Source organism: Macrotis lagotis, chromosome 2, assembly GCF_037893015.1.
Source record: "Macrotis lagotis isolate mMagLag1 chromosome 2, bilby.v1.9.chrom.fasta, whole genome shotgun sequence".
NCBI lineage: Eukaryota > Metazoa > Chordata > Mammalia > Peramelemorphia > Peramelidae > Macrotis > Macrotis lagotis.
The window spans coordinates 290,053,854-290,081,230 of NC_133659.1; the positions used below are offsets into that span (position 1 = coordinate 290,053,854).

The window sequence follows — 27,377 nt, forward strand, 5'->3', positions numbered from 1 at the left end:
TGCAGATGATTGAAAATTGACTGTTATACATACAAAACAAAGGTGAAATGAAACCGACTGCTATTGATAGATTGAAGTTAGATATGGGCTGTGGAGAGAGAGAGAGAGAGAGAGAGAGAGAGAGAGAGAGAGAGAGAGAGAGAGAGAGAGAGAGAGAGAGAGAACTGACAATGCATGATGAAATATTGAAAGATATTTTTATAAATTCTATTTTAATTTTTTATTACTCTACTTTGTGCTGTTTATGTGACCTTCATTTTCAAGTATATCCTTCCTTCCTATTCAAAGAGCAATCCCTTAGGGCAAAAAATATAAAAGGATAGAAAAAAAAATTGCCCTTAAAGTTACTAGAAGACTCTAGTATGTCTTTTCTTCTCCAGGCTAAGCATCTCTATTTTCTTCAGCTTTTCTCATGACATGGACTTGGATCCCCTCAACATTCATGGCTTTTCCATGTCCTTTCCCAAAGAAATGTTTTTTTCCCCCTCATTTTACATATGAGGAAACAGCATTAAAAGAATTTGGTATGTATTGGTTCATAGTCATAGAGTAAATGTAAGATGTCAGAGACAGAATTTGAAAGTCCATTTGTCCTGACTCAGAAATCCAAGGCATTTCCAATTACCTTATACTGATTTAACAACATGAAAAAGTTGGTTAAAAATTCCAGTATCTTCCATAAGTGCCAGGTAATAAAGAGAGTAAAGTGTTTTGTATGCTAGAGCTCAGCACATCCTGGAGGGCTGTGACCACAGAAGAAACTTCCTCAGACCTAGATGCTTAAGGAGTCTGGGAGAGGGCAGCTTTGAGGTTTTATGTTTCTACCACTCATGACTCTACCCCTTTAACTTGTTGGACAGTAGCCACAGGGAGATCCTGGCAGAAAAGTAGCTTTTGGGAAAAGGCTAAGCCTGGGGCTCAGTTCCAGAGAGGGAATGATCAATAAAAGCTGGAAGAGTGAGAGCATCTTAGAGATGACCATTTTATAGCAGCCTTACTCAGCCTTCCCTCCCCCCACTGTCAGTCCTAGCCCAAAGCACTCATCTACAATGAGCCAGCAAAATGTTGGGTATGATGGGTAGTACCAGTTGCTCCGCCAACAAAGGTAGGAGTGAGGATAAGGGGGAGGGTAAAGAGAGAGGAAAGAGGGGTAGGGGGAAGAGATTATCTTGGGCTGATGTGCTTTCAGAGGAGAGGGTCTAGTGGCACATGACAGGGAGAAGAGTCAGACTCATTTTTTATTTTAATCTCCTTATCCCTACTTGGCATGACTTTTTCAGTTTCACAATTAGATGAATAAACTGGCATGAGTGAGAGCCATATCAGTTCTACTTTTCCCTCTGGTTGAGAGAAGGGCAGAAAAGGTGGGGTACTTCTAACACCTCCCTGTTCTCCTAAGTCATTTTATATAATAATTATGCCTTTCTCTCTAAGGTCTGACTTTCTATTCTGTCTAATCAAAATTCTTCCTGTTGTAACTTAAGCTCAATTTCATTTGTTCTGTCCTTGGGGAAGATGGAGAGAAGTCTGTTACCACTTTCTGTAGAATGATACTTCTAGCCTATTGTTAATCATCTTCACCCCTCCTCATTCTCCCTGATGTTTGCCTCCCCCCTCTGTTTTTGCAAGGCACCGAGGTTTAATGGCTTTTGCAAGGTACTGACATTAAGTGACTTGCCCAAGGTCACACAACTAGATCCGGTCTTTTTCTTTAAGGATAAATGACTAACCCCCTTCCTTTCATTCATTTCTTTTTCTTTTTCGGATATAGTCTACCTCTCTTAAAGTCCCAAACTAGACTTTTTTTTTTTTTAGGTTTTTGCAAGGCAAATGGGGTTAAGGGGCTTGCCCAAGGCCACACAGCTAGGTAATTATTAAGTGTCTGAGACCAGATTTGAACCCAGGTACTCCTGACTCCAAGGCCAGTGCTTTATCCACTACGCCACCTAGCCAACCCCCAAACTAGACTTTTAGGCTCCAAAGTGATGGAACAAATACTTGGAGCTAGGTGGAAGGGTGATTAGCTTGTAATCATGCATTGATTAGGAGGACATGAGGTATTGGGAGCTTAAGCAGAGGATAGAGGTATAAAGAAGCACCACAAAGTGGAGGGAACTAACCCAGTACTCACTAGTGAGGAATAGATTAGTTAAGTTCAAGTACCAGACCGACTTCAGTAAAAGATGAAAGAAATTACATGAACTGATGCTGAGTGAAGGGAGCAGAACCATGAGAACATTGTACACATTAACAATAACCTTTTGAGATGATCAGCTCTGATGAATACATCTCTTCAGCTCAGAGATCAAGGACTACCCTGAGAGACCTGCTATGGGTAATGTCATCCATACCCAGAGGAAAAAAAACCACAGAATCTAAATGCATACTATGTTAATGTTTTAAAAACTTCTTTTATGTTTTTACTTTCTAGCCCATGATTTTCTTTCTTTCCCTTTAGTTCTAATTCCTCATATGAGAAATGACTAATATGTAAATAAGTTAAACACAAGTGTACAAGTACAACTCTTATCAGACTGTTTGTCACCATGGGAAGGGGGGAGGAAAGGGAAGGTAGTAGAAAAATGTATAATTCATATTTTGCAAATGGATGAATATTGAAAAACTATCATATCATGGAATTGGAATAGTAAAATAAAATTTCAATAAAAAAAAGATGAGTACCAGAACTCAAAAAGAAGTGAATCTGAGATACAGCTTTTTTCATGATGTAAGAAGTGATCTCCTAAACTTTTCTCCAAAGTTTAAGGTCTTCAGGACCTTAGTTATCAGACTGACCAAACTGGTATTCCACTGGCTGCCTTTACTCTCTACTAGTTTTGGTTAAGAATCATAAGTAGAGGGGTTCCAGTTCTGGGAAGGTACTTGAGGTGAGGATTTATTTCATATGTTGGGGACTCAGAAGGAAGAGATGACTTCTAGGAAAAAGATTACAAGATTGTCTTCTCAGGTGATGAAGAGGGCAAAGTTAATTCTGTAGTCTTTATTTCCAGATGGTTGGGGCAGATTAAAATTATCAGGAAGAGAATAAGGAGGGAGTCCAACACAGGAAAGGACATGAATGCTGGAAGGGTAGGAAGTGGATTTGAGAAAACCCCCATTCTCATGTTCCTTCTCTTCCTTTCTCCCCCTTCTCATCCAGGAAGGACCAAAGTCTCTATATGTGATTTTTATTCAAATGTAAGAATTTGATGGCATCTTTTGGGCAGGTCATTTGTTCAAATGAATCCCCACTGTTCCCAGCTTCCCCTTATTCTCTTTTTTCTTTTACTGCTTCCCCAGTGACTCCTCCCAGTCTATGTGCAAGAACCCCTTACATCCCTTCAGAGGAACAGATTTGTGGGTCTAATTTTATACCCAACTTGGACTGAAGCCAGTTTTGCCCTCTCCCCCCCCCCATTCTTTTCTCCACCCCTTGCCTTCCCCTCCTCTGACTGTCTGAAGGTTATTTATAGTCAGGCTAATTCTGGGAGTCTTCTCTCTTTTCTCTGTCTTCTTCCTACTGTGCTGGGTGAGGTGACTTCCCAAATATTTGGACTTGGTAAGTCAGGAGAAGATTCTTGGCAACTGCTTGAACCCTGGGACTTGGTGAAACCAGCAGGGTGGAGTGGGGATGACAGTAAATAGAAAACATGAAGGTGCTGATCAGGGGAGTGGCTGATGCAGCTGGAAGGATTGAAAGGTGGTTGCCTTCTCTAGAAGTTAAAGGTCTGGCCTGAGATTCAGGAGACCTGGAAACCTGTCCGTAGAGCTCTATTCTAGTTTCAAGGATGTCTAGGAAGTTAAAAACATGATCTCTGGGGAACATCCAGAGAAACTGGACCTGGTGGTTAAAGTTACAGGCTAGAGGTAGAACCTTAGGAAAAGAGGTGAGAACAGGCAAGAATGATGAAGGAAGTCTTAGGGTGAGAGAGACAAAGAGATGGATACAAAGATGAAGAAAACCCAAGAATCATCATAGCCTTTACGGATGCAAGAGAAAAAGGTAGAGAAAGAGGAGACAGAGACAGTCAGAAAGATGAAGGAAAGGGAAAAGGCATACTGACACAAGGAAACCCATCAGATGTGAGAGAGAGGGCACCCCAAAAGGGGAGGAGGAGGTTTGGGGCCTGTTCCCTCTCTCTTATCCTGGCCCTGGTACTTAGCTGGAGTTATAAATAGCAGGGAAGTTGGAAAATGTTCCCTGGTCTCTCTTCCCCACCCCTTTTCTTCTCCTGGCTTTTTCCAGGAGTGTGTGCCTGGGCCTTTGTCCCAATAGTGTGAAAGTGCAGAAGGACAGACATGCTGGTCCCATTTGGAATCCCTGGTCAGCCCCACCCAAGAGCCCGGAGTCAGCCTAGCACTTTCCACCTTTCCTCTCTCTGCCCTTGAATTCAAAGGGTTAGAGCAGGCACTGAGAAGGGGATAGAGAATGAAGGGCTTGGACCTCAGCCCTCCCCCTGCTTAACCTTCTACCTCCTTTTTCTATGTCTCCACACTTATTCCCCTTAAAAAAAAATCTTGCTTCTTTCACCCAGTGACTCTTTCTCCTTTTGTCTGCTCAGCTTTCTCCTTTTTTCCCTCCACGTTTCCTTTTCCTTCCTAATTTCTTTCTTCTCTCTCTTTCCCTTTCCTTTTGCTTCTTCTTCTTCTTCTTCTTCTCCTCTAGCTGCCCAGAAACCTAGGAGGCAGAAGTGGTGGGCAATACAGCCTTTCCCGGCTTGGGTCCTCGTGGGCTGGGGCGGAATGCGTGAGGGGGAGGGAGGCGCTGGATGCTGAGGCATCCATTCACAAGGCGAGGTAGTGGTCCAGATGTTCAGCCAGAGGCTCCTCTCATCCTTCTGCCTCTATCTTCTCTCTGGTTTCTCTGCTCCTCTCTGCTCCTCTTTCTTTTCATTCTCCTTTCTTCTTTGTTTCTCCCTCCCAAATCTGCCTAGCCTCCTCTCAGTCGCTCTGATGTCCTCTATTCCCAGGCCGGCTCTCCTCTAGGGGAGGGCGGTGGGGAGACCTGGGCCGCCCAAGCTGTGGGCCCCGGGGTGGGATGGGGTGGGGCGGGGTGGGGCGATCCTTCCCCACCCCTCCTCCTCCTCCCGCCCACCCTGCCTCCTCACCGGCTTCTTCCACCTGCTAGGATCCAGGGCGGAGCCGGGGGAGGGGCCAGGGGCGGCGCCCCCCCTCCCGGGGGATGGGACCCGAGTGGGAGCCGGAGCCAGAGCCCTGGAGGTCAGCAGACCGGGCTGGAGACCGCGAGCTGCGGGAGGAAGGGGCCGGTGGATCGGGGAATGGAGCTCCGAGCGTGCGAGAGGGGCGCGGGATCCTAGGAGAGGGCCGAACCCCGAAGAGCAGCGGAGACTTCGGGCAGCAAGGGGGGAGAGCGCAGACCCGGGGCTTTGAGGGGGGCTCTGCGGTCCGCGATCCTCATGGCCGGAGCTCGCCCCCGGCGGCGTAGCTGCCTCTGGGGCTCCCTGCTCTTGGGGTGCCTCCTTTCCGGGGCTGGTGCCTTCAACTTAGACGTGACGAGTGCGCTGCGCAAGGAGGGCGACCCTGGCAGCCTGTTTGGCTTCTCTGTGGCCCTGCACCAGCAGCTACGACCGCGTCCCCAGAGCTGGTGAGTCTCTCAGTTCTAGTGCTCCTAGGTTGTCCCCAGTCCTAAACGCATCTTTAGCGCCCTACCTTGGTTTCTTGATCTTTTTCTCCTATATTCTACAGAACCCCACCCTCCTTTCCGATATCCCCACCATTCCCAACTTCTGTCTGAGGACTGGGCATCTGGAGTCTTGCCTTCCCATGACGTGCTAAGAAACCTCCTGTCTTGGTTCCTAATTTGTCTCCCTCAGCCCTGAGACTGGTTATTCTAGTAGCAACCTTAATAGCATTAGGACGTGCTATTTGGGTTGACTCAGTAACTGAGCATACCCAGTCCTCACCAGAAAAGGTTCCATAGAGGGAGGAGACATGCCATTCTTAGGTTGTTCAGAGGAGGGGGAAGGAAGGAGCTGAGACTATAGTGGAAGGCATGGAGGTTAGACTCCAGAAATAACTTCCCAACAGTCAGAGGGGAGGGAGAGATAGGCTGTGTGTGTGTGTGTGTGGGGGGGAGAGTAAGATTGATGGGGTCTCCTTTCAAGGAGTTGGAGTTTTTAATTTTTTAAATATGAGATAGAGACCTGGCACCTCCGTTGGCTAGGGAAAGACAGGCAGAGAGATGGAATGGGCTTTGGAAGCTATGATTCACTGTTCTGGCTGGCAGTGGGCAATAGTCCAGGCAAACAGGGTCTCAAAAGAAGGAGCTATAAAAAAAAAGGAATTTGAACCTCAGCTTCCCTTTAGACCCCAGGAAGGATGCTATGTTGCTGATTCTCCCTCCTCTCACTCCAAACTCTTGGCATCATGGAATCTTATCTGGAGGAAGTTTAGGGGTGGAACAGGTTAGTTTTTAATCCCTTAGGGCCAGTTGGAGTGCCTCCACTGAGTGCAGGGCAGACTTCTAAGTAATTTATGAGTACTATGGGCATTTTTTAAAGCTACTTATATGAGTGGGGGGTGTTTTTGTGAGCGATAAAGATAAGAATGGGAAAATAATCTATCTGCACCAAGATGCTCCCTCTTTCATCTTTCATGCAGCTTCTTGTTACCCTGATTACCCCAGGGTTGAGAGCTTACTTCAACTCACCACTTCCGAGCCTCCCCCCACCCCCAAGTCATACTGAGTCCATTATTCTGCTCAGTGTCAGCCCTCTGGGATTTCCTGCCCATGTCAATCCATCTTTCTGGAAGGGGCTGGGGTATTAGTACCAGGAGGTGATGCCCTTTCATTCCCTTTTTTTCTTAGAGAGAGGACTGACTACTGTCTCCTTTTTTGCTCCCGGTTCCTTGAAAGTAGCTTTTAGGGGTCCCTAAAACTCTTGTAAGAGTGTGTGTGGGAGGAGTGACTATCCTCTTTTGGAGCCCCTCACATTCTCCCACATGGAGACCTCTGCCTGCCAGATTCCCAATTCTTACAGACTTGGAGGCCTTTTTAGGACATGATGAATGCTGTAATTTCTAGGGAAATTCTAAATTATTTTTACCAGTTTAGTTCCCCCCTCTCATCTTAGTTTTCCTGGCCCCCTTCCCCACCATTACCATTCTGAGGAGTGATTTAGAAGGTAGAACTGATCCTTCTTCTCCCCTTGGGTGTGCTGGGCCTGGGGTATTTGGTGGATGAGCAGACAATACCAAGGTCATTAAACTCTAGGATCCCCTCTTCATTCTAGAACTACAGAAAGATCTTTTCCGGGGAGGTTTCTAGACATGTTTTCTTGAGTGGTGAGATTGGAAGACATCAGAAATTCGTCCTATTGTAGTTTCAGCACTGCTCTTCTCTATATACCCCAAATATCCTTTCCCTCCCTCTCCACCTAAGCTAGGAAGAAAAATTTCCCAGCACTTTAGAGGGGCCCCCAGGACTGAGAGATGTTCACAGAGCAATGCTCCAGACTAGAGATTTGAAACTAAGATACTCCCTCACCCAGAAGATATACCTCAGAGGGGAGCCACCTTCCAGACCAAGACAATTTTTAGATTGAGATGATGATGATGATGATGATGATGATGATGATGATGATGATGATGATGTTGGTGATATTTGTCCTTTGTTCTTAAAGAAGACCATGACATCAGGGAGGTGATGTCATGACAAGTAAGTGAATCAGATTTGAGCAAGGATGTGATTGTGCTAAATCACCCAGCCTCACTTTCTTCTCTGTAGACATCAGGGTCTAGTGATCTTACATCAGTATGATGAAAATAACCCTGGATGCTAGGACAGTCAGGGTTAAGTGATTTGCCCAAGGTCACACAACTAGTAAGTATCGAGTGTCTGAGAGAACAGATTTGAACTAAGGTCTTCTTGACTTCAGGGCTGGTGCTCTATCCAATGCACCACCCAGCTGCCCAGATTGAGACAATCTAGAGAGAAGACCCCCTCTTCCCAACAGAGGGATGCATTCCAAGCCTATGAGACCCCATAGAGATACACCATAGAAAAAATTCCCCAGACTGATGAAATTCTTAGATTGAGAGATCTTCAGAGGAGACTTTACAGAGGAAACTCACAAAAGAGACCTCAGAGGGGAACTCCCCTCCTCCCAGATCAAGAATATCCTTAGATTGAGAGAAATTACAGAGAGATTCCCTCAAAAGAAGACCCCAGACTGATGGAAACTTTAGCTTGGGAGATCTTACAAAGGAGGCTTCACAGAAGAAACCCCACATACTGAGAAAACCCACAGAGGAGACCCCATAAAGGAGGGCCCCCTAGATTGACAGACTCTCTAGACTGAGAGAAGAAGAGACCCCAAAGAAGGGGAAGTCCTTACCAGCCTGAGAGATCTTATAAAGTTCATCCAGCAGAATCTCCAAAGTTCCTTTCAGACTGAAAGATCCTATAGAGGAGGTGTCCCAAGCAGGAGAATACACAAAAAGACACTTTACTTTTCTCTTCTTCTCCAGTGAGAGGCTTGTGTACAGTGGGACCTGCCAATCCAGGCTCCCCTATGGTGGTGTCCTAGAGATATGGAAAGTGACATGGACAAATGTCCCCAAGTTCATGCTGCCACCTGACTTTCCTCTCCCTCCTAAATGCTGAGAATATATGTGTGTGTGTGTGTGTGTGTGTATCTATATATTTTTTCTCCTGGCAGGGACTGCCACTGCAGCTACTATCCTTTCCAGAAACTGGAGTGAGCCAGGGGCTAGGGAATTTGTGAGCTAGGAGCTGAGAAGAGTCCAGAAAGTCTCAGTCAAGATTGGGGAGTGAGGGATGGAGGGTTGTCAAGGAAGGTGAGAGAATGTTGAGGCTCAAGATTGCTCCCATCTATGCCTATGCCCTTGGAAGAGACTCTTCTCTGTTACTCAGGCTCCTCCCTTTCCCCCTTCTCCCATGGGATTGGACCCATCTGTACACTTAGTTTTTCTGTCCCTAGAGGAGCCTGAGGGACAGACTTTTTCCAGCCCCCTCCACATTGCCCTGGCCCATGCAAATCCAGACCTTAGTTCCCACACACATCCAAGGTTCAGCATGTGTGTGCAGTGGAGATCCTCCACTATCCTGAGGCTGCTGAGTCTTTAATGTATATTGACTTGATCATGTGTCTGTTCCCTGTCCATCCATTCATGCATTCCACTTATGTGTGCAAAGTATTGTCCTAAATGCTTCAAGTAAAACTGAACCGTTTCTGTAAAGCCATAAAGTATATGTAGCTGCTAATTATCATTATTGTTATTATGTTAGTATTTTTAGTCTGGAGAGGCTCGCGTTCCCTGTGGGAATGTTTACTAGAGTGTGTCCACTGTGTCCACTGACAAAGCCACATTGTCCTTCAGGGCTGCTCATAGGGTCCCCTTGGAGAGAAATGTCATATTGGTCCCCTTTTCTTGACCCTTAGCTCCTTACAAAGGTTTGCCGCCCTGTCCAGGGATCTTAAAGGTACAGACTTTGTACCCTAACAGCTCCTGAATTCTCTTTCTCTTCTTTTTTGCTCCTCTGAAGACACAGTGGCCTCTCTCCAAACGATCACACAACTCACCATTGCCACCAGTCTTGCTCTGGGAAGAGGGTGTGAGTGGGTGGGAAAGAATTACTAATGGTATGGGAGGTGGAGTCAGAAGACCCTAAGAGGGTGGAAGAAAACGGTTTTGCCCAAATCTTGCCTTTACCTCCTTATTCTGAAGGTCAATGTGACCAAATGGGTCCATTTTATTTTCTCTCTCGACCTCCCCCAGCTCCCAAGCCCACCCCCCACACTCCCACTCTTGGCCTCTTTGCTACATTGCCCCAGGGGGCTCAGTCATCCTCCATTCCCAGCATAACTCACCCTTGGGGCCAGAGCCTTGGCTGTGACTATGGAAAATTGTTGGGCCAAAAAAATTGTAGCTGGGAAAGCTGGAGTGGCGGTGGTAGAGAGTTGGAGGGTAGAAGGAGGGAGGGGAAATGGGGAGATGAGGAAAGGGCACAGAGAAAGAATGGGAGGAGGGCATAAGGGAAAATGGGGAGTATATAGAAGGATGTGGAAAGGCAGTATTGTTAGAATAGGGGAAGGAGGAAGCGGAATAGATTAGAATGAGAAGAGAAGGGAAGGGGCTTGAGGAGGAAGAGTAGATGGCTTAGATCATGGACTTTGCAGAGAGAGAGAGAGAGAGAGAGAGAGAGAGAGAGAGAGAGAGAGAGAGAGAGCATTCCATTTCTTTTCTCACTTCACCCTCAACCAAACGCTAAGATGACTGGTAAATCTGGGGGGAATTGGAGGGTGGTGGTTATTGCTGTAATGACCAATAGGGAGCTTAGTAGGATCAAAATGAGTCTTGGAATGGGGCATTCGGACTGCCTCTCCATGCCAGCTGTGGTCACCTGTTGCCTTCACCCCCAGCATTCTTGGCATCTGGTAGGGAACAAATTAGGTCAGAGAGAGGGGGCAAACTTGGCAAAGAAGCCCGGGGCTGTTGAGGGGGTGGGGCACTTAGGAACAGGTGCTGGGAACTAGCGGTTCTTTTAAATTAACAGTTTTGAGAGAAGAGGGAACACATAAGTCCATTGCCCTTTGAGTGGAGGTATTTGTGGGCGAAGTTCTTGTGGCAAGAATTGGGTCAGAGTGTGTGGGGCTTTTTGAAGATACCTCTGGATTTTTTTTGTGCCTATCTGTGTATCTAGAGGTAGTTTAGGTGGCAAAGTGAAATCCAGCCTCATATATTTGCTGACTTTGTCCTTGGTCCGGTCATTTAATCTCTGCTTGCCTCTGATTTGTCATCTGTAAAATAGCACTTAGCTCTCAGGATTGTGGTAAGGTTACAATGTCTAGATAAAACATTTTATAAAACTTAAGTGTGTAATATATGATAGCTGTAGGCATTGTTGTTATTACATAGAGGGAAACTAAGGCACAAAGAATTTTCTGAGGTCACAGAGGTAGGAGTGTCTGCTGAGGGATTTGAATCCAGGTCCTTTGACTGTAGGCCCAATGCTCAGCTTTGCTCAATTTCAGGCTGCCTCAGGGTCCAAGGGCCTGACACCTGGACAGTCATTCCATCAAGAATTATTGGGAGATAAATAAGTCTTGGAGGTGATTGTGACTTTTAACTCCCTCCCTTTTTTTCCTTCCATTTTGCAGGCTCCTGGTAGGTGCCCCCCAAGCAGTAGCCCTCCCAGACCAGGCAGCTAACCGCACTGGAGGTCTTTATGCCTGCCCTCTGACCACTGATGAGAGTGATTGCTACCGAGTGGACATTGACAGAGGAGGTTTGAGGAGGGGCAGGCACCTGAAGTGAAGGGAGAAGGGAGGAGAAGGGGAACCTGGCTTCTCTGCCCCTCACTCTCTGCTGTCCTATCTACAGCTGAAGTGCAGAAGGAGAGCAAAGAGAACCAGTGGCTGGGTGTCAGCCTCAGGAGCCAGGGCCCTGGGGGCAAGGTTGTGGTGAGTGTTGGCACTGTGTGTGTGTGTGTGTGTGTGTCTTCATTCATTCTGCAAATGTTCTCTGTGCTCTGGCTTAACACTGGGTTGGCTTACTTCTTACACAAAGATATCTCTTGGCCCTTAAGAAATTTATAATCTGGATGGTGGGACTATTATTAAGTGTTTACTATAGTAAAATACTACTCTAGGTGCTGGGGATACAAAGACAAAAGCACACAACCCTTGCCCTTATAGTCTTCTTTTTGAAATAGAGGAACAGCAATGCAAAAGATAAATCAGGAGAAAGCCTGGAATATGTTGAAATTTTGATAATAAACATAGTTACTTTATTGATATTATATTAATATGTTACAATATTATATACCATTTATATTGAGAGTTTTATAGTAATCCTGTGTGGGAGGCACTGTTATTATCCTTACTTTACAGATGAAGAAACTGAGGCTAAGTGATGAGCCTAAGATAGAAGTTTAATGACTTGCCCAGGGTCGTGTAGCCACTAAGTTTCTAAGGCATCTTCCTGCATTCTATCTACCATACCATCAAAAAATACATGATTGGATGTGGGAGTTTCCTCCACTGTTCCACTATGGATATTTTAGACAGCTGTTTTTTGTAAGTTGTCAGGGTAGGGAAGAAAACTCCTAACCTCCTGGCCCACTTTTTCATGTTGAGCCTTTCCAAACTTAGCTAGACTAGTGTGCTGTTGACAGACAGCCTGCCCAGAGGACTGTATTGTGAATTCTTCCAGCTTGATGGACCTGGCAGAGACTCTACTCTTCTGATGGCATCCAAGGATCATACCCATGCCAATGGGAAGCATTGAAACTGGGCTTTAGTGGAGGAGGGGGTGTGAAAAGTTAATGAACAGAACCAGAATTATGTAATGGTACCAGATCATTTATCTATCCATCTCTCTCTCTCTCTCTCTCTCTCTCTCTCTCTCTCTCTCTCTCTCTCTCTCTCATCTATATCTATCTAATTTAATTTTTTTTGCAAGGCAATGGGGTTAAGTGACTTGCTCAAGGTCACACAGCTAGGTAATTATAAAGTGTTTGAGGTCTGATTTGAACTCAGGTACTCCTGACTCCAGGACTGGTGCTCTATTCACTGCATCACTTAGCTGCCCCTACTAGACAATTTATTAATTCAACAAGCAAAAATTCATTGATCACCTATTAAAGGCAAAGTGCTTTCCTGGATCCTGGGACTCCAAGGATCCCTCTTTGTTCTCTCTGCTAATAATACCAGGCCGGGTTTGGTTAATGGATGAATAAGGGACCAAAAATTGCTAGAGAGGGACAAGAGAAGGCAGGTTGAATTGTTTTGGAAGGTTTCTTTAGGAAGACTTCAGAATATGAGCTGAACCTTGAAGGATGATTTATGTAAGCAGAAAAGAGAGAGTAGGAATGATATGGCAGGTCTCCCTGAATTCACTCATTCATTCTTTCCCCTCCTCCAGAGGGTTGTCACATTGATTTTTCCCAAAGCACAAATCTAACTATGTCATTTTAATGCACAAAAAAGCTTTAGTACCCCTCTGTTGCCTTTGAAATAAGGTACAAACTCCTGTCATTGTAAGTTTTTTTTTTTACAATCTATTTCCAGGCTATTTTTTTCCAGGTTGATTTCATATAACTATTTCTCATTCACTCTGCGTTGTAGACAGGAAAGCCTATTTGTTCTCTTGTACAAGACATTTTCCACCTTCATGCCTTTGTACAGGCTGTCTTACACACCTGGGGTTTCCCCTCTGCCTCTAACTTCTTTCATGGCTAAGTTCAAGGGTTACCTCTTTTAAGGGGTCTTTTCTAATCCATCCTCACCCCCAATCACTGCATATTTATTTTTTAAGTTTATTGTATTTCCTTATCTGTAAGCATGTTGTATTAGCCTTGTGTTTTTGTATTTGTATCTCCAGCACAAAACCTACCGCCTAGGATTTTAGTAAACACTTTTTATTACTTACTGATCAGCTGATGGATAACTTTTGAGGTCTCTGACAGCTTTGAATTCATGACTTCTTTTTTAAATTACTGAAAGCATGAGCAAATGTGGTTATTAATGAGTCTAGAGTGGCATGTGTGTGTACCTAGCTAGTTGATTGTGTGGCTTATTTGTGCATGTGGATGCCTGGGGCAATCTGGATCTTGTCAGCCTGTGAGATGATGCATGTTGGCTGACTATGTGTCACAAGGTGGTCTAGACCCTTACCAAGACAGGTAAGGAGATCTCTTGTTTTAATTTTTTTTTTTTTTTTGGAGTTGACACTTTGGTGGGTGTTGCTATGAGGAGGTCCTGTCTATACCCACTTACCTTTGGCAGTGTTGGAGGAACTTTGACACCCTTGATTCCCCATATCCTCCAGACCTGTGCCCACTTGTATGAGGCAAGGCAGCGCGTGGCCCAGACCCTGGAGACTCGGGATGTGATTGGCCGATGCTTTGTGCTGAGTGAGGACTTGACCATCCGTGATGAGCTGGATGGAGGGGAGTGGAAATTCTGCGAGGGGCGACCCCAGGGCCACGACCAGTTTGGGTTCTGTCAGCAGGGAACCTCAGCTGCTTTCTCCCCTGACAACCATTACCTCCTCTTTGGGGCACCTGGCACCTACAACTGGAAGGGTGAGTCTTTCCCTGTGGAGGGAGTAGAGGGAGCCCAAGCTGTCTCCAACCTCCCTCTTCTAACCATTTTTCCTACCCCTGGGATCTTGGGATGCCTGTATCTCTCACTGCTCCAGAGATGGAACCAAAGGCCAGTCCATGGCCAGACAGCCCAGTATGTACACAATCATGTGTCCTATCATGGGCCACATGTGTGTACATATATACTCTACTAGGCTAGCCCTTGTAGGTCCATGTGGCGGCCCTCCTCTGGTCAAACAGACCTAGACCTACAAGCATACACATGAATAAATACCCCAGCATGAGTACCTGAATGCATGGATAGGGCCACTTTTGGTCAGACACATGCACATGACAGCATCCGAAATGCATGACCACTCCAGCCTATGCTCTCACATATCCACACCTCTGCACGCTGCTGTTGGCTGAGCTGACACCGGTGAGTGCACTGCTGAGTTTGGAAGGTTTCAGGAGCTTGGGGCTGATGTAAGGGTGAGGAGGGGGCAGGTGGCTCCTTCCCAGTACTAAATAGGAATGTTGTTACAGGCACTGCCCGGGTGGAAGTGTGTACCCAGGGCTCCATGGATCTGGCCCACTTGGACGACGGGCCCTACGAGGCGGGGGGAGAAAAGGAGCAGGACCCCCGCCTCATCCCTGTCCCTGCCAACAGCTACTTTGGTATGGGGCTTCCCAGCCCAGGGCTGCTCTAACCCTTTGCTTTCCTTTCTCTTCCTCCCCTCCATACTACCTTCCCTCTGTCTCTGTACTGGTCTCTCTTTTGTCTTTTTCTGTTACCCCTTTTCTCTCATTTTTTCCTCTTCTTTTGCTTTGCCTATCTCTCTTGGTCTTTCTATCTCTTTATTCTTCATCCCCACATTGGCAATCCCCCCCCACTTCTGGATGTCTCCTCTCCTCTTCTCCTTTCCTCTTTTCCTCCTCTCCTCCTCTCCCTGGTGTTCTCCCCCTCACTCCATCCCCCGCAGGGTTACTCTTTATGACCAACATTGATAGCTCAGATCCTGACCAGCTGGTGTATAAAACCCTGGAACCCGCTGACCGGCTCACGGGACCAGCTGGAGACTTGGCCCTCAATAGCTACTTAGGTTTGTAAGCCCCTCACCCCACCTGTCTGTTGGCCTATTGAGGTCTTCACCCATAGAATTCCCTCTTCCTCCTGGGCGACACTGGTCTTCCCTCCTTTTTCTCCATTTGATCTCAACTTTGGACTTTGAGATAGAAATGAAGCTGGTGGTGGGGTGGTAGGAGCAGTTGGAGAAGACAAGGCTGAGGGGGTAATGGAGAGTTAGAACTCTGTAAGCATGTCCAAGAAGGGAGAGCCACCCACCATTCCCCATCCCTGTTACAAGCAGAGCAAGGGTCATGATTATGGGGGGGAATTTGCCATTAAGGGGGCCTCTCTATTAATTTGGGGCTGGGGTTTAGGGAGGGGCTGGAGTAGCTCAATCCTTAGAGGTCACAGGAAAATTTCCCTGACCCATGGGAAGGGGGTAAAGGGAGAAAGGAAAAAAATTTGGTTGAATCACCCTGGATTTTGTTGTTATTCTTCCTGTTTTGCCTCCATCTCTCCTCCAGTGGGGAGGGAATGAGACTTGGGAGCTGTGGGAGTGAAGGAAGATCTGGCTTGCCTAATGACCCTTTGGAGGGCTTTTTTCTTAAGGTGATAGAAACAAGAGTTGGGGAGGGGGGAAATATCAGGAAAGATAAAATACTGGGTGATAACCAAAGTTGCATGGAATGTGGGGGTGGAGTTTATCCTTCTCCCCTTTATACCATGTACTTTGTTGCCTACTCTGATTGGGCTTTTGGGATCCAGATTTTTTGGAACCCTGAGGCTTTCCACCCCATCCACTGTGATGTTTCTAAGAATGTTGCAATTGACCCTGAGTCCCAAATTTTCCTGTTTTTTAGAGTTGGGAAGAGAGAGTCTGGGGCTGGATTCCAGGAGTTGGAAGAGGGATGGGAAGACAGATGTAGGACAGAAGCCTGGGAACAGCCAATGGGCTGACTTCCAGTAGTGAAGCCATGGAGGTTGGGGGTGGGTGGGTGGGTAATGGAGGGCCTTATTTTTCAGTTTTTCTCCTGCTTCTACTCCTTACCCCCAGGCTTTTCCATTGACTCGGGAAAAAGCCTGATGAGGGCAGATGAGCTGAGCTTTGTGGCAGGTGCCCCGAGGGCCAACCACACAGGTGCTGTGGTGATTCTGCGAAGGGACAGCGCCAGTCGTCTGGTACCTGAGGCTGTGCTGCCTGGCGATCGCCTAACATCTGGCTTTGGCTATTCACTAGCTGTGGCTGATCTCAACAATGATGGGTAGGAAGGGACATCTCAAGGAGTCATGCATATAAGGGGTATTTGCAGAGATAGCCTGGAAGGACTTCAAGTGCTCAGTCCCCATAACTGGCACAGGGAAAGCAGACTCTGGGATTTTAGTTAGCTGGTAATGATTTAAGGACCAGCTGGGAAAGGTTCAGGGTATAGGGCCCTTCTCTCTTTTTTTGATTATTGTTGCATGGTGGAAGGTTGTTTCTTTGCTCTGTTCACTCCCTAGCCTGGGGAAGGTTCTGGGCAAGGTTTTCCAACACTGATTCTCTCTTTTCTTTCCTTTTTTCAGATGGACAGATTTGGTGGTGGGTGCCCCCTATTTCTTTGAGCGCCAAGAAGAGCTGGGGGGTGCTGTGTATGTGTATGTGAATCAAGCAGGGCGTTGGAAAGGAGTTTCTCCCCTTCGGCTCTTTGGATCTCCTGGCTCTATGTTTGGGGTCAGTGTGGTCACCTTGGGGGACCTCAACCAGGATGGCTTTCCAGGTAGCATCATGAATGAGTAGAGAGTGATATAGTGGAATAAATAGGTTAGAGGAATGGAGGATGGGCTGAAGTCAAGGGATGGGAGAGACTCAAGTTGGGTCAGGGAAGGTTGGGGGCCTAAAGATTACCTCTCTTGACTGAGCCTCCCCATCCCTGCTTGTTTCTCTCAGATATAGCTGTAGGTGCCCCCTTTGATGGACAAGGGAAGGTCTTCATCTATCATGGGAGCAGCCTGGGGGTTGTTCCTAAACCTGCTCAGGTGAGGATACGGCTGGTCAGAAGAATGAGAATCAGGCCTCAGGGGGAGGGGTGAGGGTGCATGGGGGCTTAAAGGAGGTGGGAAGAGGTGACTGGAGAAATTTTGAAAAGATGGGAGGCTGAGACAAGGATGGTATGCTATCTTTGGCTCTCAGGTGCTGGAGGGTGAGGCTGTAGGCATAGAGAGCTTTGGTTATTCACTATCCGGGGGCCTGGATATGGATGGGAATGCTTATCCTGACTTGTTGGTGGGGTCACTGGCTGACACTGTTGCCCTCTTCAGGTAAGGGTCTCATTATATCTCTGATCCTTGATGGGTCATAATCCTACTGTCTCTCTCTATCCCCACCCTCCCCTCCATTTTTTTAATTAATTTTTTTTCAATCATCAAAAATTTATTTTTCCTTTTTCTCACCTCTTCTCCCCACCGGGGAAAGAAGAAGAAAAAGAAAACTCTTGTAGCCAATAAGCTAGCTAAACAATATTGATTCCCATTTTGCCATTGTCCATTGCTGCTCTGTCAAGAGGTTAGTACCATAGTTCATCATTGGTTCTTTGGAATCACTTTGGATTATTGTGTTGACTAGAATTCTTTTTTATTTTATTTTATTTTTTTTTAGGTTTTTGCAAAGCAATGGGGTTAAGTGGATTGCCCAAGGCCACACAGCTAGGTAATTATTAAGTGTCTGAGGCCGGATTTGAACTCAGGTACTTCTGACTCCAGGGCTGGTGTTCATCCACTGCACCACCTAACCGCCCCTAGAATTCTTGTCTTTCAAAAGTATAGGTTTTTTCCAATGTTGATATAATATATACAATATAAATTATTCTCCTGGTTCTTTTCACTTTAATCTATTAGTCCATAGAAATCTACCCAAATTTCTCTGAAAATCACTTCTTTCTATATTTCTTTTGTAAAATATATTTTTATTTATTTTAAAAATATTTCTGATTACATGTAAAATGTTTACCATCCTTTTAAAAAAATTTGAGGTTCAAATTTTCTTTCTTCTACCATCCCTAATCCCCCCTTTAAGAAAACTGTGAGGTTATACAAAATATATTTCTATAGTAGCCATGTTGCAAAAGAAAATAGACAAAAAATAAAATAAGAAAAGTAAAATTTAAAAAAGTATACTTCAGGGGCAGCTAGGTGACAAAATGGATAGAGCACTGACCCTGGATTCAGGGGGACCTGAGTTTAAATCCGGCCTCAGACACATAATAATTACCTAGCTGTGTAACCTTGGGCAAGTCATTCAACTCCATTCCTTTGTTAAAAAAAAGTTTACTTCAATCTGCATTCATAGTTCATCAGTTCTCCCTCTGGAATTGTATAGCAGTTTTCATCATGGGTTTTTTTGAATTGTCTTGGTATCTTGATCAGAGAAGCGAAATCATTCATAGTTGGTCATCCTTGCAATATTGCTGTTACTGTGCAGAATGTTCTTCTGGTTCTGCTCACTTTACATTGCATGAGTTCATATAAGTTTTTCCAGATTTTCTAAAACCATTCTGCTTGTTATTTCTTATAGTACAATAGTTTTCTGTTACAGTCATATACCACAACTTGTTTAGCCATTCGCCAAATGATAAGCATACCCTCAATTTCCAATTTTTGCCATGACAAAAAGAATGCTATGAATATTTTTATTAGTCCTTTTCCCCCTTTTCTTTGCATAGTGGTATTGCTAGGTCAAAGGGTATGTGCAGTTTTATGACTCTTTGGGCATAGTTACAAATTGCTCTCCAGAATATTTGAATCCATTCACAACTCCATCAACAGTGTATTAGTGTTTCATTTATTCCACATCCCCTCTAATATTGGTCATTTTCCTTTTCTATCCCGTTAGCCAATGTGATAGATGTGAAGTGACACCTTAGAGTTGCTTTAATTTACATTTCTCTAACCAATGATGATTTAGAGCATTTTTTTCCATTTCATTATAGATAGCCTAGACTTCTTCTGAAATCTCCTGTTTATATCATTTAGGGAATAGTTGTATTTTTATACATTTGATTTAGTTCTCTGTATAATTGAAAGATGAGGTCTTTATCAGAGAAACTTGATGTAAAAATGTTCTACTTTCTTGCATCCTTTCTAATCTTGGTTGTATTGGCTTTGTTTTTACAAATCTCTTTTAATCTAATGTAATCAAAAGTATTCATTTTACTCCCTAAAAGCCTTTTATCCCTAGATCTGACAGGGAAAATTTTCCATGCTTCCTCATTTGTTTATGATATCAACCTTTATGACTAAATATGTACCCATTTTGCCCTTACTTTAGTATATGAGTTGTGGGTCTACACCCAGTTTCTCCCAAACTACTTTCTAATATTTCTGGCAATTTTTGTCAAATAGTGTGTTCTTGTCCTAAGAGCTTTGACCTTTGTGTTTATCTAACATTAGATTACCATGTTTGTGTATTGTGTGCCTAATCTATTCCACTGAACTCTCCTCTTATTTCTGAACTTTATAATACAGTTTGAGATCTGGTACTGATCTGTCACTTCCTTCACATTTTTGATATTCTTGACTTTTTGTTCTTTTAGATGAATTTTATTATTTTTTTCCTAAGGCTATAAAATAAGTTTTTGACAGTTTGACTGGTATGGCACTGAATAAATAAACTAATTTAGGTAGAATTGCCATTGTGAGTTTATTGACCCCTGAGCAATTAATATTTCTCCATTTGTTTAGACTTTTTTTTAAATGTGAAAAGTATTTTATTATTGTGTTCATGTAGTCCCTAGATTTGTCTTGACAGGTAGACTTCCAAATATTTTATATTATCTATAGTTTCTTTTTTTCTTTAAAACAGATATTATTCTATTTTTTTCTCAATTACATATGAAAACAATTTGAACATTGATTTCAATTCCTAGGTCCCACCCAATCCTCCATGTTTCCCATGACATTTCCATATCACCTCGAGCCATTGACCTAGAGCTGCCTAACTGTGCTGATGGCCATATGGTCTGGTGAGGCATGTCCCTTGGGGAAGTTGGGAGGGAGAGGCTCAATTGTGGGAGACAGTTGGTGTCAGAGTAATAACACTGAGTGTAGAAGTCAGAAAATCTAGGTATGAGACCAGACCCTGCCTGATATTTACTGGCTGAGAGACCTTGAATAAATCTCCCTTCACCTCTGTGGACCTTAGTGTTCTCATCCTTAAAACAAGGAGATTGATCAAGATAAATTTTGAAAACACCTAACTATAAATCCTAAGAGTTTTAGGTCCTGGAGCTTGTGCTTCTGAACATTCTGGGTTTTAGTTCTTCCCTCCCTTAACTTTGCTTCCTAAATGTGGCTTCCCTCACTTTGAATCGGTGCATCAAGTATAAGGCTGGCATATCCCTAGGACAGAAGCTGGGAAGGATTTACATCTCTGAGTCCTCATAATACTTGACCTGGGAAACTTTTCCCTCTGACCATAGTGTGGACCTCAGAGTTTGCTTCAGCTATATTGCCAATCCCAGCAACTACAATCCTATTGTTGGTGAGTGAAGATATTGCTTTTTTTTTTCTGAACTGGGTCAGTGTGGATGAGGGTGGAGAGTGGGCAGGGGCAGGTTGGCATTATTTCTTAGTCCTTTCTCACCATCTACTAGGCCTGAATTACATATTGGATGGGGACACAGATCGGTGGCTCCGGGGTCAGGTTCCCCGTGTTACTTTTCTTAATCGAAGTCCTGCTGACTCCAAACACCAGAGCTCAGGTACTGTGTGGCTTAGGCATCAGAATGACCGAGCCTGTGGAATGGCCACATTCCAGCTTCAGGTGAGCAGGTCCTTGCTTGACCCATTCCTCCTTCCTATTTTCACTTCAACTCCTTCCTCTTCTAGTCATTCCTATCTGTCTTTTTATTATTTGGTTTTTAAAAAAATGTCCCCAAATACTTTCCTAGGATCATCCCATTTTCCTTCTCTATCTGTATCCCAGGTCCATAGAGATGGGATTTTCTCCTTTGCTAGGAGATACAGAGACACTCCCCTTTCTTGTCAGGTAGAGGTATTGTGGATAGAGTGCTGGTTATGGAGTACCCAAGTCAAATCCAGTCTCAGTCACTTACTAGCTATGTAACTGTGAGCGAGTCATTCAGCTTCTCTTAGCCTCAGTTTTCTCAACTGGAAAATAGGGTTAATAATGGCTTCTACTTTGCAAAGTTCTTGTGAATATCAAGTCACATATTTGCAAAACTGCTAGCACAGGGGTGGCTAGGTGGTACAGTGGATATAGCCCTGGCCCTGGAGTCAGGAGTACCTGAGTTCAAATCCGGTCTCAGACACTTAATAATTAGCTGTGTGACCTCGGGCAAGTCACTTAACCCCACTGCCTTGCAAAAAAAAAATCTAAAAAAAACCCCAAACTGCTAGCACAATACTTCTCTTTCCCTCTTTTTTCTCTTTCCCAGAGATCCACTGTGTTAGTATAGTCAGAAGACTTGAGTATCATTTTCAGATATAAATTTAACTTCTGAGCCTTGATTTCTTCATCTGCAAAATGGGGGATGATAATGCTTGTGTTGTCTACTTCATCAAGCTGTTGTGAGGAAGGCACTTTGTAAATCTTGAAAGACCACTCTAGTAATATTTATCTTAATATATCCTAATTTTAGTGCTATGATTAATACTAATATATAATTATATATCATATATTATTATTATTATTATATATTATTTAATGATCATATTCTTACTATTACTGGTAGTGGTATCTTTGGACATTTGGAAAATTGTTTCTTGATTTTTATCCAGAGAAGTGCTAGTCTCTGCTCATCCACAAACTCATTCTTTTTGTTTTTTTTTAAATATGAACTTCACAAAGGGACTGCTTATAGTTGTGAACATTTGTCAGACACAGTTTGCTAGAACCTTTTTTTCTTTTTTAGAACCTTTCAGCTAGGGCAGTATTTGGAGCATTCCAGTCTTCTTTTCAAGGGAGTGAACATACTCTAGCTTTTTCTTGTCTCATGCTTGCATCTCTCAACTTTCTTTAGCCCAAGTAAAATCAGAACTTTGGTTGGGACATGAGGACGATTGAAGACTTGGGGACTGGATATATGCCCCATTTAAACTGATCCCCCCCCCCCCCCATTGTAATCTACTTTCCTAGGAGAATGTCAAAGACAAACTTCGGGCTGTTATAGTGACCCTGTCCTACAGCCTCCAGCCTCCCCGAGTCCAACGTCAGGCCTCTGCACAAGAGTTGTTTCCACTGGCACCCATCCTTAATGCTCACCAGCCAAGTACCCAGCGGGCAGAGGTGTGTGTGTGTGTGTGTGTGTGTGTGTGTGTGTGTGTGTGTGTGTGTGTGTGTGTAGGGGGGGGGAGAGAGAGAGAGAGAGAGAGAGAGAGAGAGAGAGAGAGAGAGAGAGAGAGAGATTTGAATGAGAAGATCCATTGTTAGGGGGAGGGTTTGTAGTGATCTCCTCTCCCTCTTCACTTTATCACTTTAGATCCATTTCCTCAAGCAAGGTTGTGGAGAAGATAAAATCTGTCAGAGCAACTTGCAGCTCACCCAGGCCCGATTCTGTACCAGGGTTGGGGACACAGAGTTCCAGCCACTGCCAATGTGAGGAGGCTGGGGAGGGAGGGAGTGGGATAAATGAAGAGGTCAGAGTGTCTAGGTCACAGAAGAGAAGTCTCAGAGGGTGTAGGGTTACATGTGAAGTCTTTGAAGTAGGAAGACTTGCCATTCTTTTCCCCAAAGAAGACTGACCAAGATGAGAGGGTCTAAGAAAGTAGCAGAAAGGGGAGAGGTTAAACCTTAGAGAGGTCCTTGATCTTAGGACAAAGCTATCCAGAGTAAAGGGAACTGATGGGTTTTCCTCTAGACCAAATGTTGATCCTGTAGTTTGGATCGGCTTTGTGAATTTGTAGCAGGGCGTATGTGAAGAATTGAAAGAACAGAAATAGTATGGAAGAAAAGTAGGTAGAAAGAGGAACGAACTGGGGGTAGGAGACTGTGGGGAGAAGATCAGGGAAAGACTGGACTTGAGGGAGAGGGGTGAAAGCAGAGACAGATAGAAATATGGAGAATGATTTCTGTAGTGAATGTTATCTCCAACTCTTCCAGGGCTGACGACGGAACCACAGCTGAATTTGCCCTGAGTGGTCAGCCAGTCATTGGTTTGGAGCTGACTGTCACCAATCTGCCCTCAGACCCAACCCAGCCTGAGGCTGATGGTGATGATGCCCATGAAGCTCAACTTCTAGTTTCCCTCCCCACCTCTCTGCACTATGTGGGGGTGCGGGCTCTGGAGCCTATGGTAAGAGTCCCATCATAGACACCAGGGAGGAGTAAAGGGGCTGGGATGTCTGATAGTTTAACTTCACTCTACCTACCTCTTAGGAAAAACCCCTTTGTCTGTCTAATGAAAATGCTTCTCGAGTGGAGTGTGAACTGGGGAACCCCATGAAGAGAGGAGCCCAGGTTAGTACCTCTGACTACTTCTTTTCCCCCTATGCTCATTTATAGTAACTGCTCAAAACTCAGTCTTCTCTTCACTCTCCCTTCCCCACGCCCCCAAGGTTACCTTCTACCTTATCCTTGGAACTTCAGGCATCACAATTGAGACCACTAAACTAGAGGTGGAACTATTGCTGGCCACGTAAGACTGGGGCATTGCCACATAGGATCTGGGAGAGGTCATAGAAAAAGGGGTACCTGCCATGTTTAGGGTGGACAGGGCTTGGAAGCCTGTGTTGGTTATACTTTCACCTCCAGCAACCCTGTCCCCACTGCCACCCCCCAGAATCAGCGAGCAGGACCTGTTTCCAGTTACTGTCCTTGCCAAAGTTATCATTGAGTTGCCACTGTCTATAGTAGGGTAAGTATGTTCAGTACTCTCTGAGGGTTGAGTGGGAAGCATGATGGGGATGGGGTGCCCTTTACCAATTTCTAGGCTCTCACTCCATCTGTTTTTAACCTTAACCAAGTTCTCCCCTCTCCCTCACTTCCATACTTATTCCTGCTTATTTCCCTCCTTCCCTTTCCTATGTCCACCTCCCATCTTTCTCCTTAGGAAGGTAATTCCTGAGAAGCTCTTCTTCTCTGGTGTGGTGATGGGCGAGAGGGCCATGCGCTCGGAGAGGGATGTGGGCAGCAAAGTCAAATATGAGATCACGGTGAGTGATCCTCTGACACATCCCCTCCCACTCTGGCCATTTCTATTCACAAACTTATTAGAACCTGGGTTGGGTCCAGGTCTGTTCTACTTGTCTCAAGCTCCTTGTAAAGAAAGTAGAGTTGGAGGACCTGGGTTTAAATTTTGACTCTGCCTCTTAACCATCTGTATATCTTGGGAATATCACTTAACTGGTCTGGGTTTTCCAATTCCTCACCTGTAAAGTTAGGGGGATTGTCTCTAGGAAAAAAAGTTCTTTATGTCCATGTGGTAGAAGGGATGATTAAGGCAGCTTAGTCTAGGGCCTAGCATTGTACTTTGTATGGAGCAAAAAGTATGATAAATATTCATTCAGTTAGATTGAATTGATCTCATCTCTCAAGATTTCTTAGCCTATTTATCCTGGACCACTTTGGTCATGGTCTGGTAAAGTCTATGGGCTCCTTCTCAGAAATGTTTTTTAAAAGGCATAACATAAAGTCTCATCAGATTATAAAGGAAATCAATTTTGTTGAAATCATTTTATATGCATATATATGTATATTTAAAAAGCGAGCTTCACAGACTTTAGGTTAAGAATCCCTGCTCTAGAGGAGCAGTGAGGAAAGAAACATGCCTTTCCCCCTGATCCTTCAGGTAGGTGACTGGAATGGGAAAAAGGGATGTCTGTTTTGCCACTTGTGTCCTTATCAGAATTGTTTCCTCTCTTCCTGCCCCACTGCGATCTCCAGCTTCCCCTCTAGGTCATAATGCTTGGTTCAAAGGCTTGATTCTTGGATCCTCAGGGGAATTTTGCCCTGCCCCTTTTCTCCTCTTCTTGACCTACCTTTCACCTCATCCCTCCATTCACCATGGGTCTCTCCTCCCAGTTCTCTACCTTTGAACAATCACACACATTTGTAAACTCTGCAGCAAGTGCCAGACCCTGCACAATCATTGAACTTCTCTTCCTTGTTCTACTTTGTATCCGTAGGTCTCTAACCAGGGTCAGTCACTGAACACTCTGGGCTCAGCTTTCCTAAATATCATGTGGCCACATGAGATTGCCAATGGGAAGTGGCTCCTATATCCAATGCGAGTGGAACTGGAGGGCGGTGGAAGGCCTGGGCAGAAGGGGAACTGTATCCCCAAAGCCAACATCCTTGGACTGGTATAGTTGGGGCTAAGGTTGAAGGAAGAGGCCTGGGAAGGATGGTAGCAATACTATTAAAACTACATAGATGGAACTCAAACTCCTGGGGAAGATATCTTAAGTGGGGAAGACAATACTTTTAATCCTGGTCCCTCCCATCTAGCCTGGGGTTCATCTAACCTGTAGAAGGAAAAAAGAGTGGGCATTCCCCTGAGGCCTTCTTGTGTTCCTTCTATAGGAGTGGGAGAGTGGAGATCGGAAGCGGCGGGAGCTGGCACAGTCAGAGCCCAAGTCCAGCAGCTCAGGTCCCTGGTGGCCTGTGGCCTCTGCAGAAAAGAAGAAAAAAATCACACTGGTGAGGACAATGCAAGAAAGACAGAATTGTGTGATTGTAACAGACCCAAAGTTCTGAATTATGAATCACAAGATCTTTGCTCAAGGTTTCCTTTAGTATTTCTACAGATAAGATTTTGGGCAAATTATTTCACCTCCCTGTGAAATAGATGGTTGGGTTGGATGATTTCTAAGATCTCTTCTAGCTTTAAATGCAATGATTCTATGAGCTGATACTGGCCAGGTGCCTGGTATAATCTGCTAGTAAAAATCAGCACATGTACTGTGGACAGAGTCTTGTCTTGAAGGTATGGAGTTGGGTAAAGATGAGGGGGATCTCCAGAGATCCTTGTCCTGGGTTCTTGTCCTGGGAGAGCTCCCAGGTGTATGAATGGGTGTTGGGATTAGAGGAAGCAATAAATGCCCACGAAATGATGCAATGAGACTTACTTAACTTGCTTGAACAAGTGAAAATGTATCTGATGATAGCTGATTAACTAGATCTGGGTTATTTGCATAAGCAACTTGAACTGATTTTTCTCTAGCCTTCTCATTATCCTAGGCAACTTCTCATGACCCTGTCATTTTGAGCTCAGAGGCTGTAGACTCATTTAATAGTTGCCTGAATTAAGCAAGTCAATATACATTTTTTTTTCAAGGCAAATGGGGTTAAGTGGCTTGCCCAAGGCCACACAGCTAGGTAATTATTAAGTGTCTGAGGTCAAATTTGAACTCAGGTACTCCTGACTCCAGGGCCAGTGCTCTATCCACTGTGCCAACTAGCTGCCCCTCAATATGCATTTTTTAAAAAAATCATACACTGTGACCAAGATTTTTTCCTTCTTTTGTTTTAGATGATTAAAAATTGACTGTATATAAGTATTGAAGAAATGAGGACAAGATGGAGTATAATAGACTGGATTATATGGTATATAGCTGAACATTTAGACTAATATCACTGGGAATGTATGTCTCTAGTATAATGCCATAGGACTCTATCCTTGGTGCTGTCTGTGTCTCTTTTTCTGTCTCTGTTTCTGCCTCTCTTTCTCTCTTTCTCTGTCTTTCTCTTTATCATTTTTGACTGTTATTTGGATGAGGGGAAAAATTGGTGGGTACTGTACCATTGGCCTGAGGCAACATGATTAAATTTCTTAGGGAGAAATTCAAAATCTTGCATTTAGGACAAGGAAAAATCAAACTTTGCTTAAGTAATGGATGGGGAAGATGATACTAGACAGCAATTAATTTTGAGAAACACCTGGTGGGCATTAGTAGACTTCAAACTCAATTAGAGCCATCAGTTCAATAATGCTTTTAAATAAATGTATATTTATATATATATACATTTGAAAACTAGAAAGATAATTATGTGAGGCATTACTCTGCCTGCAGAAGGCATGTTTGCTCATTTGTTATATTAGGTAATGCTGCATATTTTGAAAGATTATAATAATCATACCTTAGTGTGGATATGCATTTGGGGAGTCTTTGCAATAATTCTTTAGCTTCTGAGGGATCTGAATTTGCAATTTTTTCCATAAGTTGCAGCTACTTAATAATAATAATAATAATAATTGCTAACATTTTCATTTGATCTTCACCACAACCCATTTTACAGAAGAA

The 27,377-nt window shown here is 44.3% G+C and overlaps 1 protein-coding gene across 6 annotated transcripts in view; it reads left to right on the forward strand.

The window, feature by feature from the left end:
• The first annotated feature begins 5,227 nt into the window (after positions 1-5,227).
• Positions 5,228-27,377, forward strand: part of ITGA7 (integrin subunit alpha 7) — a 33,264-nt gene continuing 11,114 nt past the window's right edge. The window contains exons 1-22 of one of the 6 annotated variants that reach the window (XM_074226452.1): positions 5,229-5,605; positions 11,145-11,272; positions 11,368-11,447; positions 13,816-14,071; positions 14,618-14,749; positions 15,055-15,174; positions 16,195-16,402; positions 16,704-16,897; positions 17,068-17,156; positions 17,311-17,438; positions 20,042-20,137; positions 20,594-20,655; positions 20,768-20,937; positions 22,273-22,422; positions 22,616-22,731; positions 23,236-23,428; positions 23,512-23,592; positions 23,691-23,770; positions 23,915-23,989; positions 24,185-24,287; positions 25,260-25,436; positions 25,657-25,773. In XM_074226452.1, coding sequence (XP_074082553.1) covers positions 5,418-5,605; positions 11,145-11,272; positions 11,368-11,447; positions 13,816-14,071; positions 14,618-14,749; positions 15,055-15,174; positions 16,195-16,402; positions 16,704-16,897; positions 17,068-17,156; positions 17,311-17,438; positions 20,042-20,137; positions 20,594-20,655; positions 20,768-20,937; positions 22,273-22,422; positions 22,616-22,731; positions 23,236-23,428; positions 23,512-23,592; positions 23,691-23,770; positions 23,915-23,989; positions 24,185-24,287; positions 25,260-25,436; positions 25,657-25,773 — 2,943 coding nt within the window. In that variant the 5' untranslated portion in view covers positions 5,229-5,417. The other 5 variants (XM_074226449.1, XM_074226450.1, XM_074226448.1 and 2 more) reach the window with 5 other exon arrangements.